This window comes from Bos mutus, chromosome 18, assembly GCF_027580195.1.
Source record: "Bos mutus isolate GX-2022 chromosome 18, NWIPB_WYAK_1.1, whole genome shotgun sequence".
Classification (NCBI taxonomy): domain Eukaryota; kingdom Metazoa; phylum Chordata; class Mammalia; order Artiodactyla; family Bovidae; genus Bos; species Bos mutus.
In genome coordinates this window covers 50,252,209-50,280,147 of record NC_091634.1, presented here as the reverse complement: position 1 = coordinate 50,280,147, position 27,939 = coordinate 50,252,209, and the positions used below count along the sequence as shown (strand labels likewise).

At 50.8% G+C, this 27,939-nt stretch overlaps 2 protein-coding genes across 7 annotated transcripts; one reads left to right on the top strand and one right to left on the bottom strand.

The window, feature by feature from the left end:
- MTHFSD (methenyltetrahydrofolate synthetase domain containing) lies at positions 1–26,595 on the bottom strand. Of its 6 annotated transcripts, none has more exons than XM_070388594.1 (8): positions 26,575–26,595; positions 13,963–14,066; positions 13,130–13,243; positions 11,074–11,187; positions 8,297–8,387; positions 5,994–6,106; positions 5,614–5,739; positions 1–786 (listed from the first exon to the last, which is right to left on the bottom strand). In XM_070388594.1, exons 2-8 carry the CDS (start codon positions 14,023–14,025, stop codon positions 322–324), a joined length of 1,086 nt encoding a protein of 361 aa, XP_070244695.1. In that variant the 5' UTR covers positions 14,026–14,066; positions 26,575–26,595; the 3' UTR covers positions 1–321. The 6 variants fall into 6 exon arrangements, with proteins under 6 accessions (XP_070244695.1, XP_005892479.1, XP_014332689.1 ...); XM_005892417.2 differs by lacking the exons at positions 13,130–13,243; positions 26,575–26,595 and adding exons at positions 13,276–13,389; positions 17,561–17,648; XM_014477203.2 differs by lacking the exon at positions 26,575–26,595 and adding an exon at positions 17,561–17,648.
- On the top strand, positions 24,569–27,456 carry FOXC2 (forkhead box C2). Its single transcript, XM_070388591.1, has one exon. The coding sequence runs from the start codon at positions 25,065–25,067 to the stop codon at positions 26,571–26,573; it is 1,509 nt and encodes a 502-aa protein (XP_070244692.1). The 5' UTR covers positions 24,569–25,064; the 3' UTR covers positions 26,574–27,456.
- The last annotated feature ends 483 nt before the right edge of the window (positions 27,457–27,939 follow it).

Here is a 27,939-nt window from a genome sequence, read left to right as displayed (position 1 = left end):
TCAGAATTTACTCCTGTTCTTTTATTGCCCACGCAGTCCCCTCAACCAAGAAACCAGCAGGGCTGTGACATTCCGCAGGCTGAAGGACCAGGATGCGCCGAAGCCTGAATATGAACTTCCTGTCTCCAAGAGACTCCAAGTCCCTCACAGGCTGACTTCCTGCCCCCAGGAGACACTGGGCAGCAATGTCTGACTTCCCAGAAAGGGAAGCTCAGACTTCCCAGAAAGGACCAAATTCAACAGCAGCTCAGGCAGCAATGGCTCCACCACGGCCTGCTATGCTGGGCTCGGAAGTTCGCTGGGGACCGGAGCGGCACGTCATCATGGCCCAGCAATTGTTGGTTGATGGTCAGGTAGTGGCTCTGCGGTGTGGCTGCCCACCAGATCACTGGCCCTCTGCTGCCTGGCCAGCACCACCCTCACTGTGTTGGCGCCCAGGCGGAAGCCCTGCAGGCAGGCAATGGCCTGCTGGGCCTCGGCCGGGTCCCGGTAGTGAAGGAAGGCCCTGTGCTGTGGCCCCTGCCAGGTGAGCCGCGAGGGCGCCACGCCCAGTGCGCTGAGGGCCCGCTTCAGTTCGCTCACCCTGGCATCCCGGGGGAGGTTCCCAATCTGAACAGAGCTGAGAGGCACAGAGCCCAATTCTGGTGGGGCCAGGTCCCGAGGGCTTCTGGTGGCACCCGGAGGGCTCCGGGGCCTGTCCCGGAGGGTGACGTCCTTCCCAGCCTGCTCCTCTTGGTGGCGCAGGCTTCTGAGGACGGGCATCTTCCCCAGCATCTCACAGCTGATCTGAAAAAGCAAAGCAGTTCCAGCTATTCTCAGGGCGTCAGTCCCAGGGAAGAAGCACCGGTCATGCAGGAGCCTCTGCCACACGTGCTCGCGGAAGACTCAGCACCCTTAGGCCAGCTGTCTCCCTCTGCCGCTCTGTGTCCGCCCAACAGGACACGGCACCGGGTAGCTGGATGGCTAAGGCAGACAAAGAGGTATCCTATGCAAAAGTGGAGCTAAGATCACTGGTGTGAGGGTTACAGGGTTGTAAATGGCAACTGCCCTGGCGACCTCCCAGGATAACAGGGCACTTTCTACCTCCGTATCTGTCCCCTCCCCTGACCTACACCTCGGGTGGGGTGAGGTCTTTAATGGGGCCGTGGGATCTCCTACCCCTCCTCCTAAGGGCCAAACCCATCTAGGCGTCACCGAAAAAGCACAATTAAGGCAAATGTAGAACAGAACACTACACTGAGAATACTTTCTAGCAATGGCTCATCAGGCAACAAAACAACGCATTCCACACACAATGTTATCTCAGCCAGTAGGACTTTCACACAAAGGACCCTTTTGGCTTTTTGGCTAAGTTGATCAAAGAGCACTTGTAGCAACGGAGGTGACAAAAGAGCCCCAATACTCGAGGCTGAGGCCCTGTGCTGTGTGCCAGGGGCACTGGGGGCTGAGCAGGGGCAGAACTGGTCTCACGTGTCCTAAGGAACCACACAGCAGAGAAGGAACTCTCTCCACCAGAAGCCCTCACCAGCACTGCCAGGGAGACAAGCTCAGGTCTTTTTGACAAATTATCCTTTAGAGGTGCATTCTGGCTTCTGTTTGGGGCATAAAGCACGTAAACAATCAGTCACCAAGGGAATTCCCTGGTGGTTCTGTGGTTAGGACTCCTCACTTTCATTGCTGAGGGTGCAGGTCAATTCCTGGTCAGGGAACTAAGATCCCAAAAAAAAAAAAAAAAAAAAATTCAATCACCAAGAGGCAAGCAATGGTCCAAATGCAGGCTTCCAACAGACATGAGTACCTCAACACGGATCAGCACACAAAATGAACAGGTCTAATTTTTCTACAAAAACAAATAGTTCAAATAGTACCAGAGTTCTCAGTATATTCAGAATCACATGTGACTTAGGGCAATGGTTCTTATCCTTGGCAGGGTGTCAGAGACCCTGGAGAGAAGCTAAGGTTCCCTCCCACAAAGGAATTCCCTAAAACTGTGTACAATATCCCAACACCTGTGAATGAACCTCCAAACTGCAAGAGACACACAGGTCCCAGGTTGAGAATCAATGGATTAGGATAAGATTGAGAGGAAACAAGAACACCCAAGCATGTCAAATACCCTCTCAGAGACCTAGAGGCTTCTAGCCCCCACTGGCTCCCACTCCCAGTGCTATGCAGGTAGGTGACTCCACCGCAGCAGAGCCTCGCCCGGGAGTTAGAGCCTCCCCAGCCAGACACTGTTCTTGGCACTGGCACAGCTGAGTCAGGAGCCATGCGAGTCTTCAGAACAGAGCATACTCTTGCACAGAGAAAAACTTCCTCCTCCTCACATTTCCCATTGAAGTGAAGTGAAGTGAAAGTTGCTCAGTCTTGTCCGATTCTTTGCGATCCCATGGACTATACAGTCCATGGAATTCTCCAGGACAGAATACTGGAGTGGGTAGCCTTTCCTTTCTCCAGCAGATCTTCCCAACCCAGGGATCGAACCCAGGTCTCCCACAAAACAGGTGGATTCTTTACCAGCTGAGCCACAAGGGAAGCCCAAGAATCCTGGAGTGGGTAGGCTATCCGTTCTTCAGTGGATCTTCCTGACCCAGGAATCTAACTGGGGTCTCCTGAATTGCAGGCGAATTCTTTACCAACTGAGCTATGAGGGAAGCCCCACTACTGAGATGCAAAAAGAAAACAAAACCATGTCTTTGCCATGAAGACACCCACAAGATGGGGCCACGCTTCCTGATCAAAGGGCATTTTCCTCCACTAGAGGCTCTGGGTCCCAAAGAATCCCAAAGACATCCTGAGTCCGGCCAACCCGACTCCCTCCCACATCCCTGGTCTGCCTTCTTAAGGAGTTCAAATTCTTGTATTCTTTCGAAGTGTTTAGCAGCAAATTTAAACTGGTCATATTTAGAGTCGTAAGGATTTCTTAAGTTATTGGATCATTTAGAAAGGATGATCAAATTTAAAACAGTAATCACAGTCAAATGAAAAGTGTGTCTTATGTCCTTGTATGGAAGAATGAAACATTACCCCAGTCCCCACACCAGCAGTGGGAGCCACCAAGGCCATACCTCCTGGTAAACACCGTGCATCCACTGGGCCCGCTGTGAGGCTGTCTCGGCCTGATGACTGCCCCTTAAATACTGAAACTCCCATGATTTTTGCCCAGTGGATCCACAGGCCTGCCTCAGGTAGACATGCACGTTCTCAAGAAGCCTGGCCCCGTGGGGCAAGGCTCCACACTCACGCAGCAGATATCCATCCTAGAACGTGTGTGCTGCACACACGCATCCTTCTGTGCACATCCCCGGAACTCGCTGACCCGAGCCGGCACTCGGACAGACTGCCATCAGCAACAGGACAAGGAATGCCCTCCAGCACACCGTGAACCGACCGAGCCCACAGCATCGCCACGCTGAGGGGTCTTGGGAACAGAAGTGCAGAAATGCAAGCCTTTTATGTAGAACTGCTCATTTTGAGAGCACTGTGTTCTTTAGGACGGCAAAGCTCAGCGTCAGTGCCCTCTCCGCAGCCTCGCAGCCCCACGCCCCATGAGTTCTAAAGGAAAAGCCTCTCTGATGAGGGGGGCCTCTGCTACTTCACTTCCCCAGTCCCCTGGCCCCCGTTGTGCTCCTTGTGGAATGGCACATGCGGGCTGATGGAGGCCCGAGGTGATGGCCTCCGAGAGCCCAGTACACAGGCTGGATTCCCACACGGGGACCCCCAGGGGTGCTGTTTTTCCTGGCAGTTAGGAACGTTTGTTAGGTTTTTTGTCAATTTGCCATGTGAAATAAAAGATTTTGCTTGTTAATCAAACAGGAAAAAAATTACGCCTTCTGTAACTAATCATTCCATTAAAAAGCTGGTATAAAGCAAAATTGACTTTTTTGTATGCCCCAATCACTTCTTGCTGAAGCATGCAGATGGCAGTCATTTATGAATACATGTTCCCTTTAGAGATTAAGTTTAAAACCTGTCCCCTACAAATGCACACCAAGCCCAACACAATCAGAAATCTGACTCTCGAGGCATCTGCCACCAACCCAAGACGACACTGGCTCTAACCTCACCCCCGGCCCACACTGGGGTCACGTGAGTTTATGTGGGGAGTGTCACAGAAGGATCAGGATCTGCCCATATGTGCCCAGGAGCCAAGCTGAAACAGCACTACAAGCAGCACTGAGCCGCCCCCACCACCTCCCCGTCCCCAAGGTGCTCTGGCTGCACACACTGCAGGGCCAGGCAAGAATCTGGGGGCGGAGAGTCCCTGCCTTCACAGGACCCACACAGAGGGACGGCCAGCTGGTGGCAGAACTGAGAACTCAGGACCCACAGTGAGGGATTCTTGCCATGGCTGCAGTGACGATTAGCAACCCCCAGGAAGACGGTGAGGTCCCGGCAAGCAGGCATCGGCGTGGCTGAGGGGTCTCAGGAAGCTGTGGCTGGACTGTGCTTCTCTTTCATCTAAGAGGGATTATATTCATCTAACACAACTGATGACCTAACTTGTTCCTGTTTTCATCTTTTTCTTACTAAATTACAGGTATTCTCCAAGGCAACCATCTCCTCACCCTGGCGAGGCCCCCAGAACCCTCCCTCCCTGCACCACAGCTGGCCCTCAGCTATGAAGAGTGGCCCCTCTGGCGCATTCTCCCAGATCACATGCTCAGCCCTGAGCACAGCCCCCTCGCTCCCATGGCCGGTGTCTGGGCCACCACTCATCTATAGGGAGACTGTGGGCCTGGATTCCAAGGAACCCTAAGTTCTAACCACCCTGAGGGATGTTTCAACAGTCATGAAGGATGCTGCACCTTCTCCCTGCTCTCACCGGGGGTGATTCCAGCAGGAGCGCAGGTGTTCTGCAGGGAGACCCTCGGGGCGGGGTGAGAGCACAGGATGTCCCCTCTGGGCCATCTTTGGTGGTGGACACTGCTGATTCCCACGCCCAGAGGAAAGCAGCCTTCCAGCCTTGGATGACTCAAGTGTAAGGAATGTGAAATATGGACAAACATGCTAATTTGACCAAAAGTTTCAATTCAATCGGAGCACAACTTCTCCAGCTTTCTCAGTAACTCTGGCTGTTTTCCAGCAGACAGCATCATAACCTAGAGGTTGGCTTCTGGGGTCAAACTTCTATTGTAGACCAGTCTGTGATACATGCCACTGCCTACTCTGGAGAGAAAGTTACCATGGCATCAGCTTATGAAGCTGTGGGTACTGCCTCCTACCAATTCCATTCTGCATGGAGATGCAGAAGAGGCACTGAGAAAGTTGGCTTACAAAAGGAAAGCCCGTGTGTAGCTGGGGTGGCAGAAGACAGCTCTTAGAGATGAAACCAGCTGGCAAGTAGATTCACGGCATTAGCTCTCCTAGTAGAGCTGGTCACCTCCCGTCGCTACCGCTGGTGTCATGAATCCTGCCTGCTTGGAGGATCTGGTGGGCTTCTTAAGTATGTTCTCCAGCCCACGCCTGGAGACTGATTCAGAAGCTGTTGTTCAAAAGCTCGCGGGTGGCCACGCAGGCCTGGGGACAGCAGTCCTGACAGAGAACACAGGGAGAGGAGGTGTCTGTGAGTCACAGGCCGGCGCTAGCCTCGCTCCACCTCACATGACCCACCTTGGACCATGCGATTCCCGCTGGCTTGGGGCGCTCACACCCTGTGGTGATGACTCGAGTTGGAGTGAGGATATAGTCCACAGTGAGGTCGTGGTCCTCGAGGAGTGCTTCAGGTATGTCGACGACCTGGTCGAACAGAAGCGGGTGAGGGAGCTGCTGGGGATGCGGCCCCAGCCACATTCGCCGCGCCGCTCGATGGAAGGATGATGTCCCCCAAACCCGTCCTGCTCCAGGCCCAGCTGCCACGCCACCAAGCACATCCAGCCCGGCAAGCCACACCCGACACGGTGCAGAAAGAAGGCAGAGGCCCAGCTGCCCCGCCCCAGCCCTCGCGCTCCATGCCCAATGGCGGCTCTGCTTGGCCTGTTCCCAGGAAGCACCTGGCAGTCATGGACGATGGTGACCACTGGCGTCCCCTGGCTGACCGCTCCCATCGACACCATCATGGCGTATTCAAGGTCAGCATAGCCTTCTCCCTTCCCAATTCTCCAGCCTAAGAGGCAATGCAGAGAAGCAGCACGTGTGGGTTCTGGGGAATCAGGCAGGAGCGCACTTCTCATCGTGGACTTGGGGGAGTTCAAGGGGAAGTGCCGCGCAGGACGGGTACCTCGGATAACACAGTCAAGGAACTTGGCACCCTGTGCACCTTAACAAAGGAAGTAGAGCTAGCACTTACGTGAGCTTTATGTTAACAGATCCACATTTAAAAGGGATGGAAGAGTAGTTTTTAAAGCACTAAACACAAGTTCCTACTAAAGGCAAGTCGTTTTCATTGTGCAGGGAAAGCAGGAAGTCTGCATCAGGGGCCCGGACGTGAGTTGGCTCAGCCCTGCCTGAGGCGCTAAGCAGGGGCCTCCCTGGGGGCCTGGCGCTTAGCACTCTGCACGGCCACTGTGCGGGGCGCCGGCTCAGGCCCTAGTCAGGGAACTAAGAGCACAGCCCCACAACTTGGAAGGAGGCAGTTTAAGCAGGGCTATGTTGCAAATTCACAAATGCGGCACAAGAAAAGGATTTGTTATCTGAAGCTCAAGGACAAGCTAAGCAGGGGGAAAGGACGCAAGACAATGGATGTGAGCGTGCTGTGAGCTCCCAGCCAAGTCCAGTTACTCCTCTCAGTAGGACGCCCAGGCCAGCCAGGAGTTCTGACTTCTGTGTGACGTTAGCACTTCTCCAAGCACAGAAGCACCATCACTCAGGCATCCTTCTAAGAGTCAGACCTGACTGTGCCACTTTTACAATGAGAAGCCTTCAACCATGCATGCAAAGAAGAGAAAGACAATTCAACAGCAGGGCAGCAGAGGGTACAAACGGACCAGAGAGACAGGCAACAGTGTTCACAGGAGAAACATTCAAGCTCACCCAAATCAGATGTAAATCAAGAGGCAACTCAAATACCATTGCTTACTATCAGACACAAAAAGTGAGGTGTGCTAGTCCTAGTTATTAACAGGGGAAGAGAGAGGGAGGCAAGGCAGATGGCGTGTGAGGATGTGAGGTGGGCACCCCTGCTGCAGTGTAACCTGGCAACATCAGGACTTAAAAACCCATTGGCCCAGCAATTCCTCTCCTAGGAGTCATCCCACAGGTAGTCCTCAAAGGCCCCCTAGACCATAGGACATGACTACACTACACCCTCTGCGTGTCTGCACACAGAGGGTACCCTGAGGACATAGGTAAAGCGTCCATAACGGGAACACATGGAAAACAAGGAACCCAGAATTGTAACATCCTGCTCCTAGGTGTCTCACACAGTAGCTCAGATCAGGAGCAGGGGAAAGAGTAAATTTAGGGCGATAATGTTAAAGGCTGACACTGAAAAACACAATGCTCAGGGTTGGGAACGAGAGACTTACAGCGCTTCTCACCAACGACTTACTGGGAATCGCCAGCGAGTTACTGGGAACCTACTGAAGGAAGAACGTGGCTTTGGCTGATAAACTTCCAAAGAGAGATTTGGGATGAGCATCTCCGGACAATTTCTTGGTGGGAAAAGAAGAAAGAGAACGCTTTCCTAGTGGCAGGGGCCCCAATCGTACACACAGGTTCAAGTCTGCAATGTGCTGACCCCACTCCAGAAGCAGCAGCTTGTTCCCAGACAGCATCAAGCCAAGCCTGGAGTGGGGCAGGGCAGAGGGGAAGAGGCCCCAGGGAAACAAGTCCGAGGGCGGCTCAGCCCAGCACCCAGATGACCCACGCTTTCCCAGCTCGCAGGCTTGCGGGGAGAAGCCTCAGGCCCCACAGGCAGGCTCAGGACACCCTGCACTGACCAGGAAGCTACTGCTACACAAGAAAAAAGAGGTTCAGAACCCAACGTTTCTCCATTTACTGGAGGCTCTCCAAAACCAACTATTTACTGACACACTGCAAATAAATCCAGCTCCAGTTCCAGTTAACTTAAGAACAGAGAGGAAATCTTTCACCACCTGAAAAGAGATGACCTCATGTCATTTCTCCTGTTAAGGAAAAGTGGAAATGCTGTAAAGGTGTTGAGTGGGGATAAGAGTGGGCGGGACTGAGTTAATTCTTCAACATGAGTGATAGATGCAGTGGTTTTGCGGCCAGGCATGCACCCAGAAAGCTGAAATTACTCACTGTCATCATCTGTAAGGCGGCCGGAGCGCTGGGGGAACAGCAGGCTGCACAGTCAGTGGTCACATCTCAGAGTTTCTGTTCTTAATCTTACCTTTTTCAGAAACAGCCACGGACCCCACCACAACTAAGTCCACAAGGACCTTGGAGTCCAAGCCCACGGGAGTGCTGTAGTTCCTCACGCCCTGTGAACAGACATGCGACCTGAGAGCTCCCGGCACAGCGAGACCGCCTGCCTCATAACCCACGGGGAGGTGCGCTCAGGCTCCGAACCTCCCGCGGGAAGCAGGTAAGCCGCCCCATAGCAAACGATGCAGCACTGCGGAAGCAGCAGCTCAGGAAGCCATGCATCAGAACCATTTTAAGGCAGTTCCCACAATTCTTCACCAGGGGGATCTGACAGCAAATGAATAGGACTTTCATTGCATAATATTCAGTAAATCATTCTCTCCCAGGAGGCAGGAGAGCACAGTGATTAGAACCCAGGGCCAGGAGTCACAGGAACTGGGTCCAGACCCCTCCTCTGCGGCCTCAGCAGAGGGAAGCTCTCTGAACATCAGTCTCTTCCTCTGTGACACAGGGACAGCAGCCCTGCCTCGTCCCGCACATTGGAATGAGATGACAGAGCACAGGCAAAGCATCCAGCATGTAAGACGCGGCCGTTAAGCGTATGGGACATGTTAGTTCACCATGAACACTGGAGGCCTCTCTGCATGAATAGCCAATTATTCAACCAAAGAGCACCCAAAGGACACCCACTTATCCTAACTAACACGGCCTGAGTGGAGGGAGGCTACTGCGGCCATGACTCTGATGACAGGCCCTGGGGAAATCTAGGGAACTAGAGTTGGACACTGCGTGGCCCAGTACCCTGCAGGAGTGGCCACCGGACAAGTGCTAAGTCCACGACAAGTGACTGGTCCAAGGAGCGGTACTATGATTACCTTGGGGCCTCCCAGCAGTCAAACCACAGTCATTGTCCCCAGGGGCCCCCATTGTGGGAAAGCCTGTCTTTTCTTAAGCTCATCACACCCATGCAGCCAGGCATTTCTCGCCCATGGCTGGCATCTTCAAGCCTGTTTCAGGGGGCTCAGCGCCTGGCAGCCTTGGGTAGCAGACACTGGCATCAGGTTTTCTGTGCTGTAACCCGTCTGTCAGGCCCCCCTTTCTCTCAGTGGTCAGCCTCACCTGCTCAGTCTGACCAGACAGAGCATGAGCAACCAGGAGTCTCCCTGACACTCCAAAGTCCTGTTCTATTTAACCAAGAGTCACCGGCGGGGAAGAGGGACTTAGGCAGTTAACAGACCCTTCTGTCTTCCCCCTGGAGTGGTTCCCAGAACACTCCTGAGTCAAAGAGTAAATGCAAAGACAATGATGGCAGACACAGGTGGCTGGGGCATGACAGTGGCAGGAGGCTGAGGCACAAACTCAGTGACTTGCCTGCCATGAAGTAAGGCGACATCACAGTCTCCTAAAGTGATATACATGGTGGCAGCATTTCACCACTAAGCTTTGGCCACCTAAATAATAATCGTACTAAACCTGCATCTGCATTAGACATGTCTTTATGACTCTCTATTTGCCATTTTCCTCTACCACAGAGAAAACAACACTCTGAGGTTCATGACCCTGGATCTCTGATTTCTAGCCAGTATCTCATGATATAAAAGAGCCCAAACACTGTTCAATTTGCACTCAAGCTCAGTCGTGAGAGCCGGCCTGGCTTCACTCTGGCCAGGCCATACTTTCAGGAGTGCCCATGAAAGACCGGCCAGTGCTGGCGCGTCACAGAGCCTCCTGGGAACGACCTGAGTGTTGGTCACTTTTCAAAGGGGAGGGGACGCTGTGAAGGGGGACACAGACCACTGCACCGGCACGACAGCCACATCTGACCTGGACTTCAGTATGAGGAAAAGGGCTGCTTTTACTGTCCACAACCCATGATTATAACTGACCAGATTCCCTGCCAGCCCTCGGAAGTGTGGGCCCGGGTCTGTGGCCACATCCACCAACTGCAGGGGAGCATGTGGTGGGCACTTTGAACACTGACCAGAACCAGGGTCATCTCTTACATTCTCACATTTGTTTTCCCTTTATTTTTTTTCCCACACGTTTTGTTATCTTACTTAATTATATGTATTTTTGCATGTCACACCAAATTCTGTTTTTGCAATAAGACAGGTTATCAATAAATGACAATAAAGCATTCACTTGTTATACACTAGACTTAGGTGGAAAATCCCTTTTAGAAAGGTATTTCTTGATGCTCCATTTCTCATTTTCACCAGATTAGGAATCAGATTATGATCTGGGGTCAACTCTAGAACTCTGAAAAAAGTCACCAAATTCTATTTCTTTGTCTATAAAATACTAAACAAATTTCATTATAAGGCACTCTAATGTAATGTTTACAGTATACTGGTTTCATCGCATTATGAGGCAGTAAAAAAATACTGCTGAATTACTAAAGCCTTTATTACTTCAGCACTTGGTGAGACAATTTCCAATTGAACATATTTTGGAAATTCTACCCTGTTTCTGGTGGTATCAGAGAAAATGCTCTAGGACACTGAACAGCATCAAAAGCTAACTCTAGAGGGCGTCAGAGTACCAGAAAATTGGCTTTTCCTTTTCTCTTTCTTACCAGGAATTTACTATTTGTCACCTTGGTGCAAAAGAAAAACCAAGTGCCTGGCAGCTTTTCTGCTGGGTTCCTGTAACGACAAGATTGCTGAACACCCCACACCACTCTTTATTTGGTTTTACTAAACACAGACTTCAACCCTGTGGCGGAGTCACACTGTTCTAACTCACCAGAGGGCATGGCTGAGAGTGGTTCTTCCCTGCGGCTGGTGCTGCTTCCAAACTCACCTGAGAGGTGGCACATTTTCTCAAGATGTCTTTAGTTGCCCCAGGGGGTGGAGTAATCTTATTAAACAACCCCGTTCTCAGTCGTGGTGTTGGAACCAACAATGTTTTTTTGCTCTTTAAAAAAAAAAGACAGTGAATAAATTACAAAATTTAACATGGGAACTTTCTTACATATTGTTTTAACATTTAGAACAGAAGCAAGCTACCATTACCTGTATTTTGGGGTATGTGTCAAGAAGACGAGCTGGTTTGCAAACTCAACTAAATAACACTTGGGCACGACTTTACTTAAGAGCGGTTTACACTACCCTGACTCAGAATAAAGGGGCGAGGGTTTGTAAAACTTGCTGATTCTATTCTACTTGCCATTCAAAACTGTTCCCAGTGAAAATGATGACGCAAATCCAAAAGAAGTCTGTCCTGAAGAAAACTCCACCCATAATCTTGCTGTGCCTTATGCTCCTCGAATTAAGCCCTATCCAGGTACAATGATGTTTTATTTTGAAGCCACGTTAAGACATTACCCCATCAAGCACTTATATCTAATTTGCTGCTCAGTAAATCAGTCTGGGAGATCAGTACCCATTATAATCAATAATTTACACTGACTTGTGTCAACAGTCGTTTTCTTCTATTTAATTCTCAAATGTTTATTGCGAGACCCAGAGCAGAGGTTTTCAGAGTGGGGGCTTCTGGGCACCGTTTGACATGATCAGAAGCTCTGGGGTGGGTCCCAGCAGCCTGGTTTAATAAGCCTACCCAGGACTCCTGATGCACAGGGTAAGTTTGAGAACCACGGCCAAGGACACTGCTGTAGATTATACAAGGGTGGGCCATTAGGCAATTATAAAATTTATAAGCTCTTTTATGTAAAAAATAGCATATTTTACTTTTTGAGCAGGAGATGACAGCCTAAGACCAATAAAAGTCCTATAAAATTACAGTTTGGCTTTCTTAAATAAAGGTTTTTCAACCCCACGAAGCGTATTTCAACAGAAGTAACAACAGAGTTGGGTGACTTTGTCTGCAGTCTCCAGATTCTGGTGTACTGCCCAATACTCTGCTAACCCGTTGGTTGCAAACTAGAGGTCCCTGGGGAGCTCTGAGGCTCACCAAAGTCCAGGTCCACTCAAGCCTGACTCAGAACTGGACATCAGCAGCAGTCTTTCAAAGCTCCCGGCAGGTGCTAACTTACAGACAGGACGCTCAGACCTGGAGGTCTCATAGTGCGTTTACTATGACCGAGTTCTAGTAATAGCACCAGATGAGGGTCTGGGGTCGAGCCTGGGAAGCTGTACCCCCAGGCATGCTCCGTGGTCGTGCACATCACCATCCTAGCCTGATTGAGTATGCGCCCCCAACCCAGGATGGAAGGTGCCCGCAGAGCAAGGCTTCTCAGGAGGTGTAGGGAAACTGAGCCGCCACCTGAGCCCAGCAGCATACGGCAGGATCCCACAGACCCCACACTGCCCCAACATCAGCCATTAAATGAAATGAAGGCTGTCACCTGAATGTTACTGCTTTTATAGTTTTGTTTATATTTAATTTACATGTGTATTTTGATTTTACAATCACACTGGAGCTATGAAATTAAAATTTATGCCAAGTTTTATATTTATGCCTATTAAATGAAATTATAAATTAAGGCAACCCTGGGGGTAATTTTTCTTCTTGAAAAGGGACCTATTATATATAAGAAACACTGTTCTAATTCATGTGTTTGGGGAACTCATTTATCAGATTTCTTACTTGTAAGTCATCAAGTTTCAAAGAATTATAGTATCACAAATGTAGTAGGAGAAATATACATATTGTTAATTGTTTTCTTCTGGAGAGGTACATCAATGCCTTTTCTCTTTGAATTCAGACACGTTCAGGACTTCTGACTGACAATGAAAGAGTTCTGAATGTCCTGGGAAAAACAACTCCACAGACACATTCTGCATGGAGGGAATCAGAACCCTCCCTCCAAATGCAGGATGGTGCCCACTCGCCAGCCACCTGCAGCGGGCAGGCTGGTCAGCAGCCAGGGCTCTGGCTCAGGGAATGGGATTACCTGCAGCGCTAGCAACCGGACGCCTTCCAGTGGTTTATCAGGGTCCACTTTAAGTTCCTGCGTTCTGGCAAAAACCTCGAGGTCTCTGATGTTTTGGCAAGCCAGATAAGAGCCCTGGTTAGGTAGAAAGACAGAGGTGCACTTACTTCAAGGACGAAGAAACGGGCGTTTTTCTGGGGAGCGTCAGGGTTGACTTTAATGGTTCTGGCCATTTTGAACGCCTGCAAACGTGGGAAATGCTCGGCGGCCCGAGAAGCACCCTGTTTTTAAATGCAAGTGCATGTTACCAAGAGGCCACTGCCCTGAGCCACCTACAGCCTGATGCTCCAGCACCTCCCCCATACAGGCATGAGGGCCAGTGCTGAGACCAGGTCTGGGGTCACCCGAGAAATGTCTAAGGGGGCAGCCAGGGTACAAAGGGCTTGGAAGCCAGCCCCACTGGCTGGGGCTCCCTCTCAGAGTACGTCAGCCCTTAGGAGCCCGGTGTGTGAAAAGGCACCACAGGATCGAAGGCTTCCAGCCGGGAGAAATATTCCACTCTGTACCAAATGGGTAGCAGTAGCCTCAGTACCACCTCAGGGCAAGATGCAACTCAACCACCAATCCTGCACAGAAAGGCAAGAGGCGCTTGAGAGTGAGTGTTAAGTATTAATAAGATGATGAAGGCCATCTCTAAGCATAGAGACATCCTGGCCAGCTGGTTCAGATTTCACACCACTCACTGTTCAGCGAGTTCAAATTCACCGTGAAGCGGGGTGGTAACTGTCTTACTACTGTTACTCCTTCAGGAATATCCCAATTTCCTTGTGAATGTTCCAGGAATGCCTCAGTACCTTGAAGTTGGGAATCCTGTGATGAACAGGCCGGGGAAAATCAGCTAAATTTTGTGATTCCATGTAGTCCCAAATTTGCTCACGAATGTCCTGTTTGGAAACACCTACAGCAATAAAAGGTGTGACTGATAAACACATGGACAGGAACCCCACAGCACAGCCATCCCAGGGCCCAGGGCCCGCCTGCTCCCACTGCACCCTCAGCTCTGCCACGCCAGACAGAATCTAGGGCTTCTGACCCCTACGTTGAAAAACCAAGGCCGGTGACATTTTACACCTCAACAGATTGTTATAGTCCAAACACAGTGTACATAACCAAGTGCTTAATGAAGCCTGTTCTATGAACCTGTAGCAGCAGCACAAACACCACTCAAGCCATCGACCCAAGCATTCCTAAGTCCCTTCTTGGAGACACGATCCTGCTCAGTCAAGGCTCTGTGATCTCACTCTGTCTGTCAGTCTTGAGACAACTATGATTACTTCCCTCCTTCTGCAAGGCCTGTTCACTTGCCTGAGTGACGTGTAAGCCAGCTGCTACTTTGGATTACCTACTGCAATCCACTTTATTGCGAGAATCTTTATTCTAGGTCTCACTTTGGAAATGAATTTTCAGGCAACAAATATTCCTTAATTATTTGATTAGGGAAAGCCTTTAGAAACCCTGCATTAACTACATGCTCCTCTTGAAATGGAGAACTACAAAGAGCAGTTTCCAGTCAAGCGGGAAAAAAACAAAAGTGGCACATTCACATAAACGCATTTATATGGAGTTTTGTTTTTCTTAGTCCAAAGGCCTATCCTTGCACCTGTGCAGAAGTTTGCGCCAAATCACTCTGCTGTGACATGGCACCTGTCAACGCCTGGGCAGGAGAGAGGGGCAGCTTCACCCTCTCAGGTCCTCAGTCTCCCCTGAGTGAGCAAAGGCTGCTCAAAAGTGACACAAGGTAGCCGTCCCACAGCAGACCTGGAGCCCCCAGCCCGGGTGGTGGGAGGTGGCTGGTGGCTGGCTTCTCACCATAAACATTTATGGATTATGTGACTTTGAATCTTCTGAATAAATTACATTTTAAATAACTTTTTTGTAAATGGAGTTTTAAAACACACAAAGGCATCTATATAATGAAGAGCCTCTCTCACTGTCTACTGAGTACCAGGTCCCTTCCCCTGAGATAGTCAGTTGCATCTGTTTGTCCTGATGAATTTTTCCCCAGGCATCTCAGGCTTCAGACAAGAGACACTCCACTCTTGTCCCTCATTCTCTTTTCCTAAGAGGGCGCCTGAGACAAACAGCTACATATACTGCATTGGGTTCTGTTGCTGTTTACTTATCCTGCAGATTGGCCCATACGGTATATAAAAAGCACCCTCATTCTTTTCTGCAGTTGCATAGTATTCCATGATGTGGGTAGGTCAAATTTTACTCAAGCAGTCCTTGACTGATGGGAAGGGGGGTGTCCAACCTTGCTACTGACATATGCCTTTACAGACCTCGCCAATTTATAATGCTTTATTAAACTTTTACATGTAGTTTTATCACGTTAAGGACCAGAGCCAAAGGTTTCCAGTGCTTGTGCCCTCAGGCTAGACACAGATCCCTCTGGAACAGCACCCATACCAGGCCCTTCACAGGTAGACCCCAGAGCATCCTGGAGCCCACTGCAAACACTCGGGTGCCTCTTGACCCTTCTGAACCAGAAATCAGGACTGCAGATTCACGTGTATTTAGGGAACAAGCATCTCCAAGGATGCGGGACTATAGTGCTGTCGGCCTGGTTAAGGCCATGTAGACAGTTTCCAGGACTTGGCTTGTTCTTTCCTGCTGGGAACTCTGCACTTTCTGGTCTCTGCCGGAAGTCTGTTCTACTCCCTGTCAGTCAAAGCCTCCCTCTTCAAGGCCCAGCTTTAGCACCACCTCCAGGAAGTCTCCCCTCCATGCTGCTCCAGTGCTCTGAGGATCCCTGACACAGAGTGTGGAATGAGCTGCAAAGCCCTGCTGACCGCTTCAGCCTCATCTCCTGCCACTCCCCACCTTGAATTTAAAAAGTGGCCCAGTGTCGGTCCCTGGCCTCACACATCTGTACCCCTGTCTTTTTCAGGTCTTTGTACCTCCTCTCCTCCCTTCTCTGGTTCACCCCTCCTCTCCCGTCAGGGCTAGCTGAGACAGACATTCCTCCTTTGGGACCTTTGATTCTTGAGGAACCCAAAACGCCCTCACTGTTTGTTGTTGTTGTTGTTGTTTTTCAAAACAGAAACCATTAAAACAAATTCCCTGGTGGCGCACTGGTAAAGAATCTGCCTGCCAATGCAGGAGACATGGGTTTGATTCCCAGTCCAGGAAGATCCCACATGCCGAGAGACAACTAAGCCCAGGAGCCACAACTATTGAGCCTGTGCTCTAGAGGCGGGAGCCACAGCTGCTGAAGCCTGAACGTTCTACAGCCTGTGTGCCACAACAAGGAAAGCAGCCTCAATAAGAAGCCTGTGTCCTGCATCTAGAGAGCAGCCCCTCCCTGTCACAACTAGAGAAAAGCCCCTGCAAACAATGAAGACCCACGACAGCCAAATAAATAAATAATTTTTTTTTAAAAAGCTATGAGATTACTTTCACTAACAACTCAGAGGTCCAACAATATCCCCAGCACTGTGCAGGACGCTGTGTGGGACCCAGGAGTTGTAGGAATTGCTGCCCTTGGTCCAGAGTCAATTAATCATCACATCTGAGTGACTCCCATTTAGAACGCAGTGGACTAATTGCAAGGGGAAGGAGAGAATGTAAGGGCAGGTCCCTGCCCTTGGAAAGTTACCAAAACATGGGAAATAATTAGGACAATAAAAGGTGACATATATTAATGTGAGAAATGCATGAACCCTGTTCTGTAACTGCCCGTCAGGTCAGCCTGGGTCTCCCTCCTCCTTCTACCTCTAGCCCCGAGCGCAGTCCTGGCACTTGGCAAGCGTCTCCGAAGGTCTTTGTTACCATTCCACCGAGCTACCAGCACCTGTTTCCCGTGCTGTTTCCATGCTGCCCGGGCAGTAACGGAAGAGGGGATTTATTCACATTTCTCGAACTCGGCTTTAATAGACCGTGGGGCAGCAAGAGCCTCAGTACCATCTTTGCCAGGCAATCCTGCAATCAATCACTGAAGCTCAGGGGCTCTGGGGCGAGCCTCCTCAGGGCCTGGGGCAGACGACACAGGAGACAGCGCTCATCGCGCGGAGGCGGGTGAGGAAACGGACACCACCACCTACCCAGAAGGCAGCCCCGCTTCTTCTACCTACTCCACCGACAGCGTCCCAACCCCGCTCAGAACCCTGGGAGACCCCGCCCGTCCATGTCCCCCTTCTGTCTCTGGCGGTTTCTCCTCCCAATCCCCGGGGACTCCTCCGCGACCCCTTGCCGTCCCTCACGCGGCCCTTCCGCGACCCCCGGTCCGTCTCTCAGGCGGCCCCTCCGCGTCCCCCGCCCGACACTCAGGTGGCCCCTCAGCCTTCCCTGGCCCGTCTCTCAGGTAGCCCTCAGCGTCCCCTGCCCGACTCTCATGTGGCCCCTCCGCGTCCCCCGCGCGTTTCTCAGGTGGTGCCCGGGGCCTCCCCTCACCCGCCCTCGGCTCCATGGCGACGCTGTCAGTGCGCGACGCCTCCCTCGGCGGAGTCCCGCGCGAAGTGACGTCACCGGTGCGCGCACTCCCCGCGCCTGCGCACTGGTCTGGACCGGGGGGGTGGGGGCACGGTGGCCTTGCGGCAGAGGCCTGGTGGGAACGCTCCGCTTCACGCATGCGCGTGCGATTCCGCGCCCCGGGAGGAGGGCGGTGCGTGTGGTCCCTGAAGGTTTCTTCTCAATCAGGCCAGCACTGAGCGCTAGGTCTGAGGGGCATTTGCCAGGGGTGAGTGGGCAGAAGAGGGAGCTACCGAGTGAACACCCGTAGCCTGCCCGAGCCCACTGCCAGTTCAAACACATCCACCTCCATTTCTAGTCCCCAGAGGGCCCCTACTCCGGGAAGCCGACCGGGATTGCTCCTCCATGACTCAATTCCTCTCCTGTGAGACTCTACAGATGTTAAATGGCACGGTCTGCTTTCTGCTCCCTCTCTTCTCTCTGCGTCATCTTCACACAAACACCTCCTAAAGTGCTAAAAAGTAAATAAGTAGAATAATAAAACAATTCTAATAACAACAGAAGCTGGCTCCCGAGAAGCTAGATTCCCTTCCCCCTGGGGAGTGAGTCACTCTGCTTCGTTCAGTCCTTTGTAGGCCCCTAGGATCTCCCTCTCTTGTGGTCACCGTGAGACCCAGTGCTCACTTTGAGGGAGGATGGTGATTCTAAGCCTGATGTATTTCCTGGAGCTCAGAATACCCAACCCACAGTCTGAAGACTCGGTGAAAAACAGCTTCCTCACCTCTTTCTCTGCCTGCCCTGTCCAACAATCAAAGCCCTGTCTGCACCTCCCAGGGAGCAGTCTGCTTTTTCTGGGCTCTGATAATGAATCCCTTTACCCCACAGGGTTAATTACAGGCTTGCAAGTTGGTGGTATAAAAAACTAAAATGTCATAGACATTGAGTCATGTGTTCAGAAGTCATGCCTTCATACACACATTCTTGACTGTGTATATATATAGTCATGAAATTATATAAATGTATGTTTCCCCATAGACTATTTACATAGAAGTTTGTATTTTAACTTTTTAAGTTGTCTCTAATTTCCAAGACGCTAACCCTAATCTCAAAGAGGCAGCAAAGTAATGAGTTAAGAGATCCCAATTCCCTCACTTGTAGCTGAAAATTTGGGGTTACTTAAAATCTCTAGACTTAAGTTTCCTCACCTTTAAAATGGTGATAGTAACAGTACCTACCCCAAAAGAGGATTCAATGAGATGTCACAGGTAGAACATCTTGGCACACAGTGGGCATGCATTATAGTTTCTCTGTATTTATTAGGGAGAAAAGTCTCAGAAAAGTCATACATTCATTCAATAAACACTTCCTGTCCACCTGCTCCAAGGTACCCTGCAAGGCACTAGGGCTGCAGAGAAACAAGACAGAGTTGCCACTGCCTGGAGAGGTAGGACTTGTGTAGCAGACATGAGGTTGCCAAACAAAAGTCAGCTCATCATCTGCCTGGGCCCAGGGAAGACTGAACTTCCCGTCCCTGGGGTGTGTTGGGGCCACGTGATCAGCTTGGTGAGTTGCAAATGGAAAAGACACGTCACTTGGACACTTAATTTCCAGGGCAGAATCTCCCTCTCTTGCCCCTGCCGAGGTGACAGGAGAGGCAGCCTTTGAAAACCCAGGCTCCTGAGTGACACCCAGCTGTTGGCTCAAGACTATGAAGTCAATGAGACTTGGGTTATCACTGCAGCATATACCAGCCTCAACTGACTGATACACTGTGTAAGCAAACCAACTATACAGCAACAAGGAAACGGCCAACTATAAAGGTCTGGCATCCATTTAGCTCTCTTTAAGAAGAAACCCTGGTGCTTGGAAAGATTGAAGGCAGGAGGAGAAGGAGATGATAGAGAACAAGATGGTTGGATGGCATCACCGACTCAATGGACATGACTTTGAGCAAACTGGGAGATATTGAAGGACAGGGAAGTCCGGCATGCTGCAGTCCGTGGGGTCGCAAAGAGTCAAACACAACTGAGTGACTGAACAACAACAACAAGAACATACGTATATCTTTAGTACTCTGTTTTGGAAACATCTACAGTACTCTATTAGATTTCTCCAATTTTGACTGTGCTAATTGGGGCAGTGCTTGAATTATAAAGATAGATAAGCTCCTTAGGGGCTTCCCTGGTGGCTCAGATGGTAAAGAATCTGCCTGCAATGCAGGAGATCCAGATTCGATCCCTGGACCAGGAAGATCCCTTGGAGAAGGTAATGGCAACCCACTCCAGTATTCTTGCCTGGAGAATTTAATGGATAGAGGAGCCTGGTGGGTTGCAGTCTATGGGGTTGAAAAGAGTTGGACATGACTATATTTTTGAGATCAAATCAGTGGATCCTAAAGGTAATCAACCCTGAATATTCATTGGAAGGACTGATGCTGAAGCTGAAGCTCCAATACTTTGGTCACGTGATGGAAAGATCCAACTCATTGGAAAAGATCCTGATGCTGGGAAAGACTGAAGGCGAAAGGAGAAGGGGGAGGCAGAGGATGAGACAGTTAGAAAGCCTCACTGACTCAATGGACATGAATCTGAGCAAACTCCAGGAGATAGTGGAGGACAGCGAAGCCTGGTATGCTACAGTCCATAGGCTGCCAAAGAGTCAGACACACTTACTGACTGAACAACAAGGCTCCTTAGACAATCAGCTTTAACAAACAAACAAACAGAACAACCACAGTTAATGTGATAAAATCCATGGTTGTTCAAGATTGTTTTTCAGAAACTTGGAGAACACAAGGAGGGGAGACACTGGGGGCCAGTTGGGCCCCCACAGTAGTTTACAATATGGAAGCCCTAATTTCCTTCCATGGAAAGATGTTTGCTCTGTGTCACATCCCTTTTTAATTTCCAAAATAACAAAGATGGTTTTCTCCCATTTGTTTTTAATTTTGAAAATTTTCAAAGTTAGAGAAAATTTGCAAAATCAATGAATACCCACATACCATAGGTTCAGCAATTGGCCTCATTCTAGATACATTTCTCTTTCTGTCTCCTCTCTATACACCCTCCCTCTTAGTTGAATCTTTTAAAAGTTGCAGAGATGATTAATATCAGCTCTAAATATTTTGACATGCATCTTTTAAAAACAAGACATGCTCTTACTTGATCACATATAATTATCACACTCAAGAATTTTAACCTTGATACAAGACTACTACTGAATATGATGCCAGATTAAAATTTCTCCAGGTATTCTCAAACCTGTCCTGTAGTAGTGTTTTTTTAAATTTCCTCCATCTAGGATTAAGTACTGCATTCAGTTGTCAAGTTTCTTTCATCTTTTAGTGAAGAATAGCCTTTACCCCTGTTATTTTGTTGTTCATGGTGCTACCTTTTATGAACGGTGGTTTGAAAAGTTTCTAGCAGTGACCCACTTGTTGCCCTGGAAAACATTTCCAGGTGCTGGATTGCAGTGGATTTTTAAGAAAGAGCATTGACTGTGATGAACCCAAGGGTTCATCAGATCCCAGGTAGCTTTTGGAAGCCTGAGACTGCTGTCATTCCTGGACCCTTTCCCTAAAACCTCGTGAGCTCAAGAGGAAAATGTACTGAAAATAGTGAAAAGAGACACAAAACTCCTTTCGCTTGTCCAATCTTTGAGTTCTCGGTTGTGCCTCAAAAGCAGAAGCTGTTGCAGAGATGTTGAAGTCTCTTTTAACTTTGGTTATGGTTATGGGTTGTTCCTGCCAATGTCAGGCACACACGTGCAGCACAAACATTTTTGATGAATTCCCTGAAACTCACGCTACACACGGGGCAGAAAGACAGCTGCCACGGGGAGACACGGAGGAGAGCAATTTGTTAACAGCCCTGGAAAAAATATTGCCAGACTTGTAGACACCTAAGACGAGCAGGTTTTATTTGCTTAAAACCTCAGCAAGTCTCCCTAGAGAGGATTTCTTGCTCCCCAAGCAGTTTCAAAGACATTTCTGTTTTCCAACACATCATGTTCTTGACACATTGCAAAACTATGGAAAATGTTTTGTTTTTTCTTGATCCACACTCGGCACAGTTTATTTACCTTCTTTCTACTTTATTCCTGCCATGCAATGCTAAGGTGCCTCCATAAGGTGTCAGCACCTCCATTGTAACCAAAACGGTTGACTCCCACCCCCACCCCCCAACTATTTTAAGGGTAGTTCCCTAGTAGGCCTCAAGGTGGCGCCGACACCACGGGGCCGCCCCAGCTGCCTCCAGGTGCAGGAGCCCGAGGCGCCCAAACTAGGGCTCCATGCCGGGTGGCGGGGGATTGACTTCGGTATCTTCTGCTGTTATCGTCGCTTATTATTCTAGTGATGCACGGGGCCCTCTGGGGCCCGATTAGGCTTTCAGCTCACTGACAGCAAGGTCAAGAATGGTAAAAATCAGCAGCCTCCAATCCAAAATACTTTGGCAGGAAAAAGAAAAGATCGGAAACATGGTTTTTGCAAAGTCCAGGTGTGTGGAAGGTGTTGTTTTAATAACCTGAACAAACATCTCTCCCGGAGTCCTACTGAGCAGAGAAGAAACCTAATTCCAGGGGCAAAGGAAAATGTCTCTCTCACCTCTTCTGTCTTGATTATAAGGACTTTTTCCCTCCCGCCCCACATTTTTTTTTTTTTTGCATTGGGGGGATAATTTAGGCAGTTCAGCCTAGTTCTTTTCAGATGTCATTGGTTTAAACCTGGACACCCTTGTAAACAGAAACTCAGACAGAAACTGCCATTTTGGAATTTATTTTCCGTGGTCCTTAGCTATTTTGGTTTTTGTCCTGTGATGTGATAAGGCTTTAAAAAATTTTTTTAACGCACCTCAAAAAGCAGAGTAAATAATATTCCTGCAGGAAGTCTACAGACTGAGGGGTGTTTCCTGATCAATAGTTTGCATTTCCAGTAAAATTGTGAGAACTTGGGCTGCCTGTCACATAGTCGAGGAGAAAGACACTTTTTGCTAAAGGTTTTTTTTTTTTTTTTCTTTTTTAATGGATGTGAAAATACTAGAGGTATGAAAAAATAATAAAGTTGTAGTGGAAGCTGGAGAGGTGGGAGTTCAAACCATTCACCTGTGAGTGGAAGAGTGGGCAGCCTCATTTTACTTCGTTGCCCCCCTAAAAATCAAATTTGAGAAAGAACCCAGAGTGCCCATAAAAAATGGAGTGAATGTTTCAGAAGCAGAATATTCTAGGTAATAGGAATCTGTTTTGTAATAAATACTTTTCCTTTGATTTTTAATTTATCAGGACATAATACCATTCATTGGTAACGAACGTAAGTATTTTCTTTTGTTCCGTTTTTGAAAATGAATGAAGTGTCCCCAGCGCCTTCTATTCACCTCTCCAAAAGCTAAGGCTGACGGTAGATTCTCGAAAACCCTTTTCTTGGGGATCTTATAAACAACTGATGGGGACAGTGAGGAGGGGAAAAGGAATCCTGAAATACAAAAGTTTTATCCGAAGTCTTCTTCCACTACCCAACCGGATAGACAACTTCCAGAAGAATTCTGACCAGCGTTTAGCCCGTCACAGAGTGTCCTGCCCTTCGGGGAAGCGAGCGAAAGGGGACCTGATTATTCGAGGTGCTGAAGAAATAAATACTCAGTGCACAAATAAACAAACTTCCCGGGATTCCTCGAGAGAAGGAGAAAGCTCTGAAGGGCGAGGATCTCCGAGTCGCTCTAGGTTCGTATCCAGAATAATACCGTCTCCCGAGGTGTCTTGAACCATTTGCAGTCGCTTGCCCCATCCTCGCACGGAGCCGGGGTGCCCAGATCACCTTATCAAACCGCAGCCAAACAAAAAAGACTAACATACAGAAAATCAACTCGGAGACTCCCGAGGGGGCTTCGCCAGGAGCGGGAGGCGGGGGCTGCGCGCGGGGCTGAGGGTTTCTGCCGGCGGGGCCGCGGTCGGGAGCCCGCGCCACGGACGCGCGTCCCCGACGAAGCCCCCACCGACTGCGGCTCGGGTTTCTCCTCGCGGGCAGGGGAGCCCAGCTCTGCCGCAGGGCCGGGTGGCTGGTGCATTGTTCCCGGCTTCGGGGAGCGCGGGAGTCAGCCTGTCAAAGGGAATTTATCTCTGGGAAAAGGGAGCGACGCGGCGAGGCTGGGGTTGGTGGGCTACGAGCGTCTACGCCGGAGGGCAGAGGGGGAGATGAGCAGAATTATTTCCCTCTCTTCCCCAAACCCCACAACACAGCAACCGATGTCGGGGATGCTTTACCGAATCCACGGCGAGTTTAGAGGATTATATTCTGGAGGCATCGCTACGTTCCCCACTTCGCTTATCTGCCTATATCCCCTATAGACGCCTGGGCCTGCCTCCTCAGGTAGGGGTGAGGGGCACTCGGTTTCTATAATTCGCCTCTTAAACATTTATAGGTTATTCTTGACGGCCCTGAACCTGAAAACTCCCCGTTGATTATTAATTATTTGCTTAAATAATGACCACATCCAGAGGAGGCCTCTCCATTCCAATTCAACACATTTACTTGGAATCCATTACACCTGGGCCCCCACAATTAGGAAATCTAATTATTCGCCTCATCACTCATTAATAAGAAAAACAGTCCCAGGTTCTTTGCCACTTACAAGGTCTTTGGGGAGATATTGGACTACATTAATCAATTCGATTTTATATCTCAAACTCACTTTTATCTGCAAAGGAGCACCAATTTTTTTTTTTTTGCTCTGGGCACGTGGGCCCATTAACCAAAATGTGATAATAAAATAAATTTTAATAAGATATAACTCTTTTTAAGGAAAAAAAAATCTTTTCAAGTTAAGACTGGGCTGCAGGAAAGTCTGGTTCTGCGCGGCTGGGTCTTAGAGCCGACGGATTCCGGCGCTCATCGTCCCGATTGGTCCCAAGTCCCCACAGCGGCCGTCTTATTGGTCCAAAGTTCCCGGAGGGGGCGTGGCCGGGGGAAAGTAAAACCTCGCTTTCTCCAAGAAGACTTTTGAAACTTTTCCCATTCCCTAAAAGGGACTTTGCCTCTTTTTCCGGGCTCGGCAGGGCAGCACTCTGGACCCCGGCTCGCCGACCCTCAGGGCTGCCGATTTGCTGAGGGGGGGGCTTGGATAGCCGCCTTCCTTTCCTGACGCGGACCGAGCGGCCTGCCTTGGTCCACCGCGCGCGCGGCGTCTCCGCTTGGTCCCCGGCCGCCCGCCGAGTCCCGGGAACAAGCGAGGAGTGAGCCGGGGCCGGCGCTGCGTTCGCCGGGGCGCGCCTTCCAAGATGCTGCTCCGCCCGGTCCGCTGAAAGCGAGCGCCCCTTCCCGACCCGAAGGCGGGCGCCCCGCGCCGGCGCCTCCTCCAGCTCACCCCTGAGGCTTCCAGGCGCCCGGGGCTCCCCCCACCGGCTCCCTTCTTTCCTCTCTCGCTCGCGCTCGCTCTCGTAGGGCCTTCCTCGCGGTCCGTGCGCGCAGGCGGTGGCTAGCCGTCTCGGACGCAGCATGCAGGCGCGCTACTCTGTGTCCGACCCCAACGCCCTGGGAGTGGTGCCCTACTTGAGCGAGCAGAATTACTACCGCGCGGCGGGCAGCTACGGAGGCATGACCAGCCCCATGGGCGTCTACTCGGGCCACCCGGAGCAGTACGGCGCGGGCATGGGCCGCTCCTACGCGCCGTATCACCACCACCAGCCCGCGGCGCCCAAGGACCTGGTGAAACCGCCCTACAGCTACATCGCGCTCATCACCATGGCCATCCAGAACGCGCCGGAGAAGAAGATCACCCTGAACGGCATCTACCAGTTCATCATGGACCGCTTCCCCTTCTACCGGGAGAACAAGCAGGGCTGGCAGAACAGCATCCGCCACAACCTCTCGCTCAACGAGTGCTTCGTCAAGGTGCCCCGCGACGACAAGAAACCTGGCAAGGGCAGCTACTGGACCCTGGACCCGGACTCCTACAACATGTTCGAGAACGGCAGCTTCCTGCGGCGCCGGCGGCGCTTCAAGAAGAAAGACGTGCCCAAGGAGAAGGAGGAGCGCGCCCACCTCAAGGAGCCGCCCCCGGCGGCGTCCAAGGGCGCTCCGGCCGGTCCCCCTCTAGCGGACACCCCCAAGGAGGCCGAGAAGAAGGTGGTGATCAAGAGCGAGGCGGCGTCGCCGGCGCTGCCGGTCATCACCAAGGTGGAGACACTGAGCCCCGAGAGCGCGCTGCAGGGTAGCCCGCGCAGCGCGGCCTCCACGCCCGCCGGCTCCCCTGACGGCTCGCTGCCGGAGCCCCACGCGGGCGCGCCCAACGGGCTGCCCGGCTTCAGTGTGGAGAATATCATGACGCTGCGAACGTCGCCGCCCGGTGGCGAGCTGAGCCCCGCGGCCGGGCGCGCGGGCCTGGTGGTGCCGCCGCTGGCGCTGCCCTACGCCGCCGCGCCGCCAGCCGCCTATGGCCAGCCGTGCGCGCAAGGCCTGGAGGCTGCGGGCGCCGGGGGCTACCAGTGCAGCATGCGCGCCATGAGCCTGTACACCGGGGCCGAGCGGCCGGCGCACATGTGCGTCCCGCCCGCTCTGGACGAGGCCCTCTCGGACCACCCGAGCGGCCCCACATCGCCCCTAAGCGCCCTCAACCTCGCCGCAGGCCAGGAGGGCGCGCTCGCCGCCTCCGCTGGCCACCACCACCAGCATCACGGCCACCACCACCCGCAGGCGCCGCCGCCCCCGCCGGCTCCCCAGCCGCAGCCGGCGCCGCAGCCCGGGGCTGCCGCGGCCCAGGCGGCCTCCTGGTATCTCAACCACAGCGGGGACCTGAACCACCTTTCCGGCCACACGTTCGCGGCCCAGCAGCAGACTTTCCCTAACGTCAGGGAGATGTTCAACTCCCACCGGCTGGGGATTGAGAACTCGACCCTCGGGGAACCCCAGGTGAGCAGCAACGCGAGCTGTCAGCTGCCCTACAGATCCACGCCATCCCTCTACCGCCACGCGGCTCCGTACTCCTATGACTGCACGAAATACTGACCTGTCCCGGCCCTCCTCTGCCCTGGCCCGCTCCGGCTTCGCCTCCCAGACGTGACCCTCTCAGACAATTCAGGCTGCAGAGACGCAAAAAGAACCAAAACTTGCCCACCGCTTTTTCCGCAGACCCGGGAGCAGAGAGAGCGCGCATGCCAGCCTCCGCCCTCTGCGAAGCTGCAGGTAACTTTAACTCGCCGCCCCGTTTCTGAGATCCCAAGAAGCCCCAGTACAGGGACGCGGCCCAACGAAATGAATAATGATTTAAAAATACCCCCCCCCCTTCCAAGATGGCTGTGCTCACTGCTCCATTCGGGGTTTCAAAAATTATAACTTATGGACCAAATCCCATAGCGACCCAGTAATGACTCTCTGTAGAGACCCCCATAGGTCTATGGGGGTCTCTATAGATTATGTATGTGCTGTGTGTAATTTTAAATTTCTCTAACCGTGCTGTACAAGTGTGTGGATTTGTAATCAGGCTATTTTTTGTTGTTTTTCAGAGCCATTAATATAATATTTAAAGTTGAGTTCACTGGATAATTTCTCATCTTGCCCGACCATTTCTAACTGCCAAAGTGAAAATTCAAGAAACCTATGTGGGGTTTCCTCCCTTCCCTGTACAATTATGAGACATAATTCTTTTCCCAGTTGTAGGTCTTTTACAAAACAAGAAAATAATTTATTTTGTTGTTGTTGGCGGATAAAGAAGTCAAGTATCTGATACTTTTTATTTACAAAGTGTGATGGTGATGTATCGTAGATTCCTCCCCCAGCATTCCTAAAAGAAAAAAAAAAAAAAAACACTAAAAATTTAACTTCACCTGTGTTTGTCTTATGTGGTCTTAATTGTTGTACTTGCCTTAAAATAAACCCATGTTGTTTTTCTGCCCAAAGTCCGGACAGTGTGTTTGTATTCTCAAATTTTAAAAAATGAGGTGTGGTCACCAATCCACCTGTTTTGATTATTTTTGTTACACAGGTGGGTAAATGTGTAGACATCTACAGATGAGCACAGAGGACTGCGGGAACTCCCCTATTGTCCTGCTAGTGTCAGAAAAGGCTTTTGATTAATTCAGAATCCCCCCCTGACCCAGGCAATTGAGAACCAGTCCTGGTTGGATGTGGCTGCCTGAAGGGCTGTGAGCCGTAATGACATTTGCTGTAATGCATTTTGTTAAATGCAGAAAAACATGCCAATAGTCAAAACAAACACTACCATTCCATCCCAATGTCCAACCAGCTCCAATTTAGGAGGTGAGGGAGGAGAAGATAAACATTTTCCATTAGCTACCAGCGAACCAGGGGGAATCCTGCTTTTCCTCAATTTCCTAAAATGCGGGCTTCCTTCCGCACTTTAATAGTTTTCCAG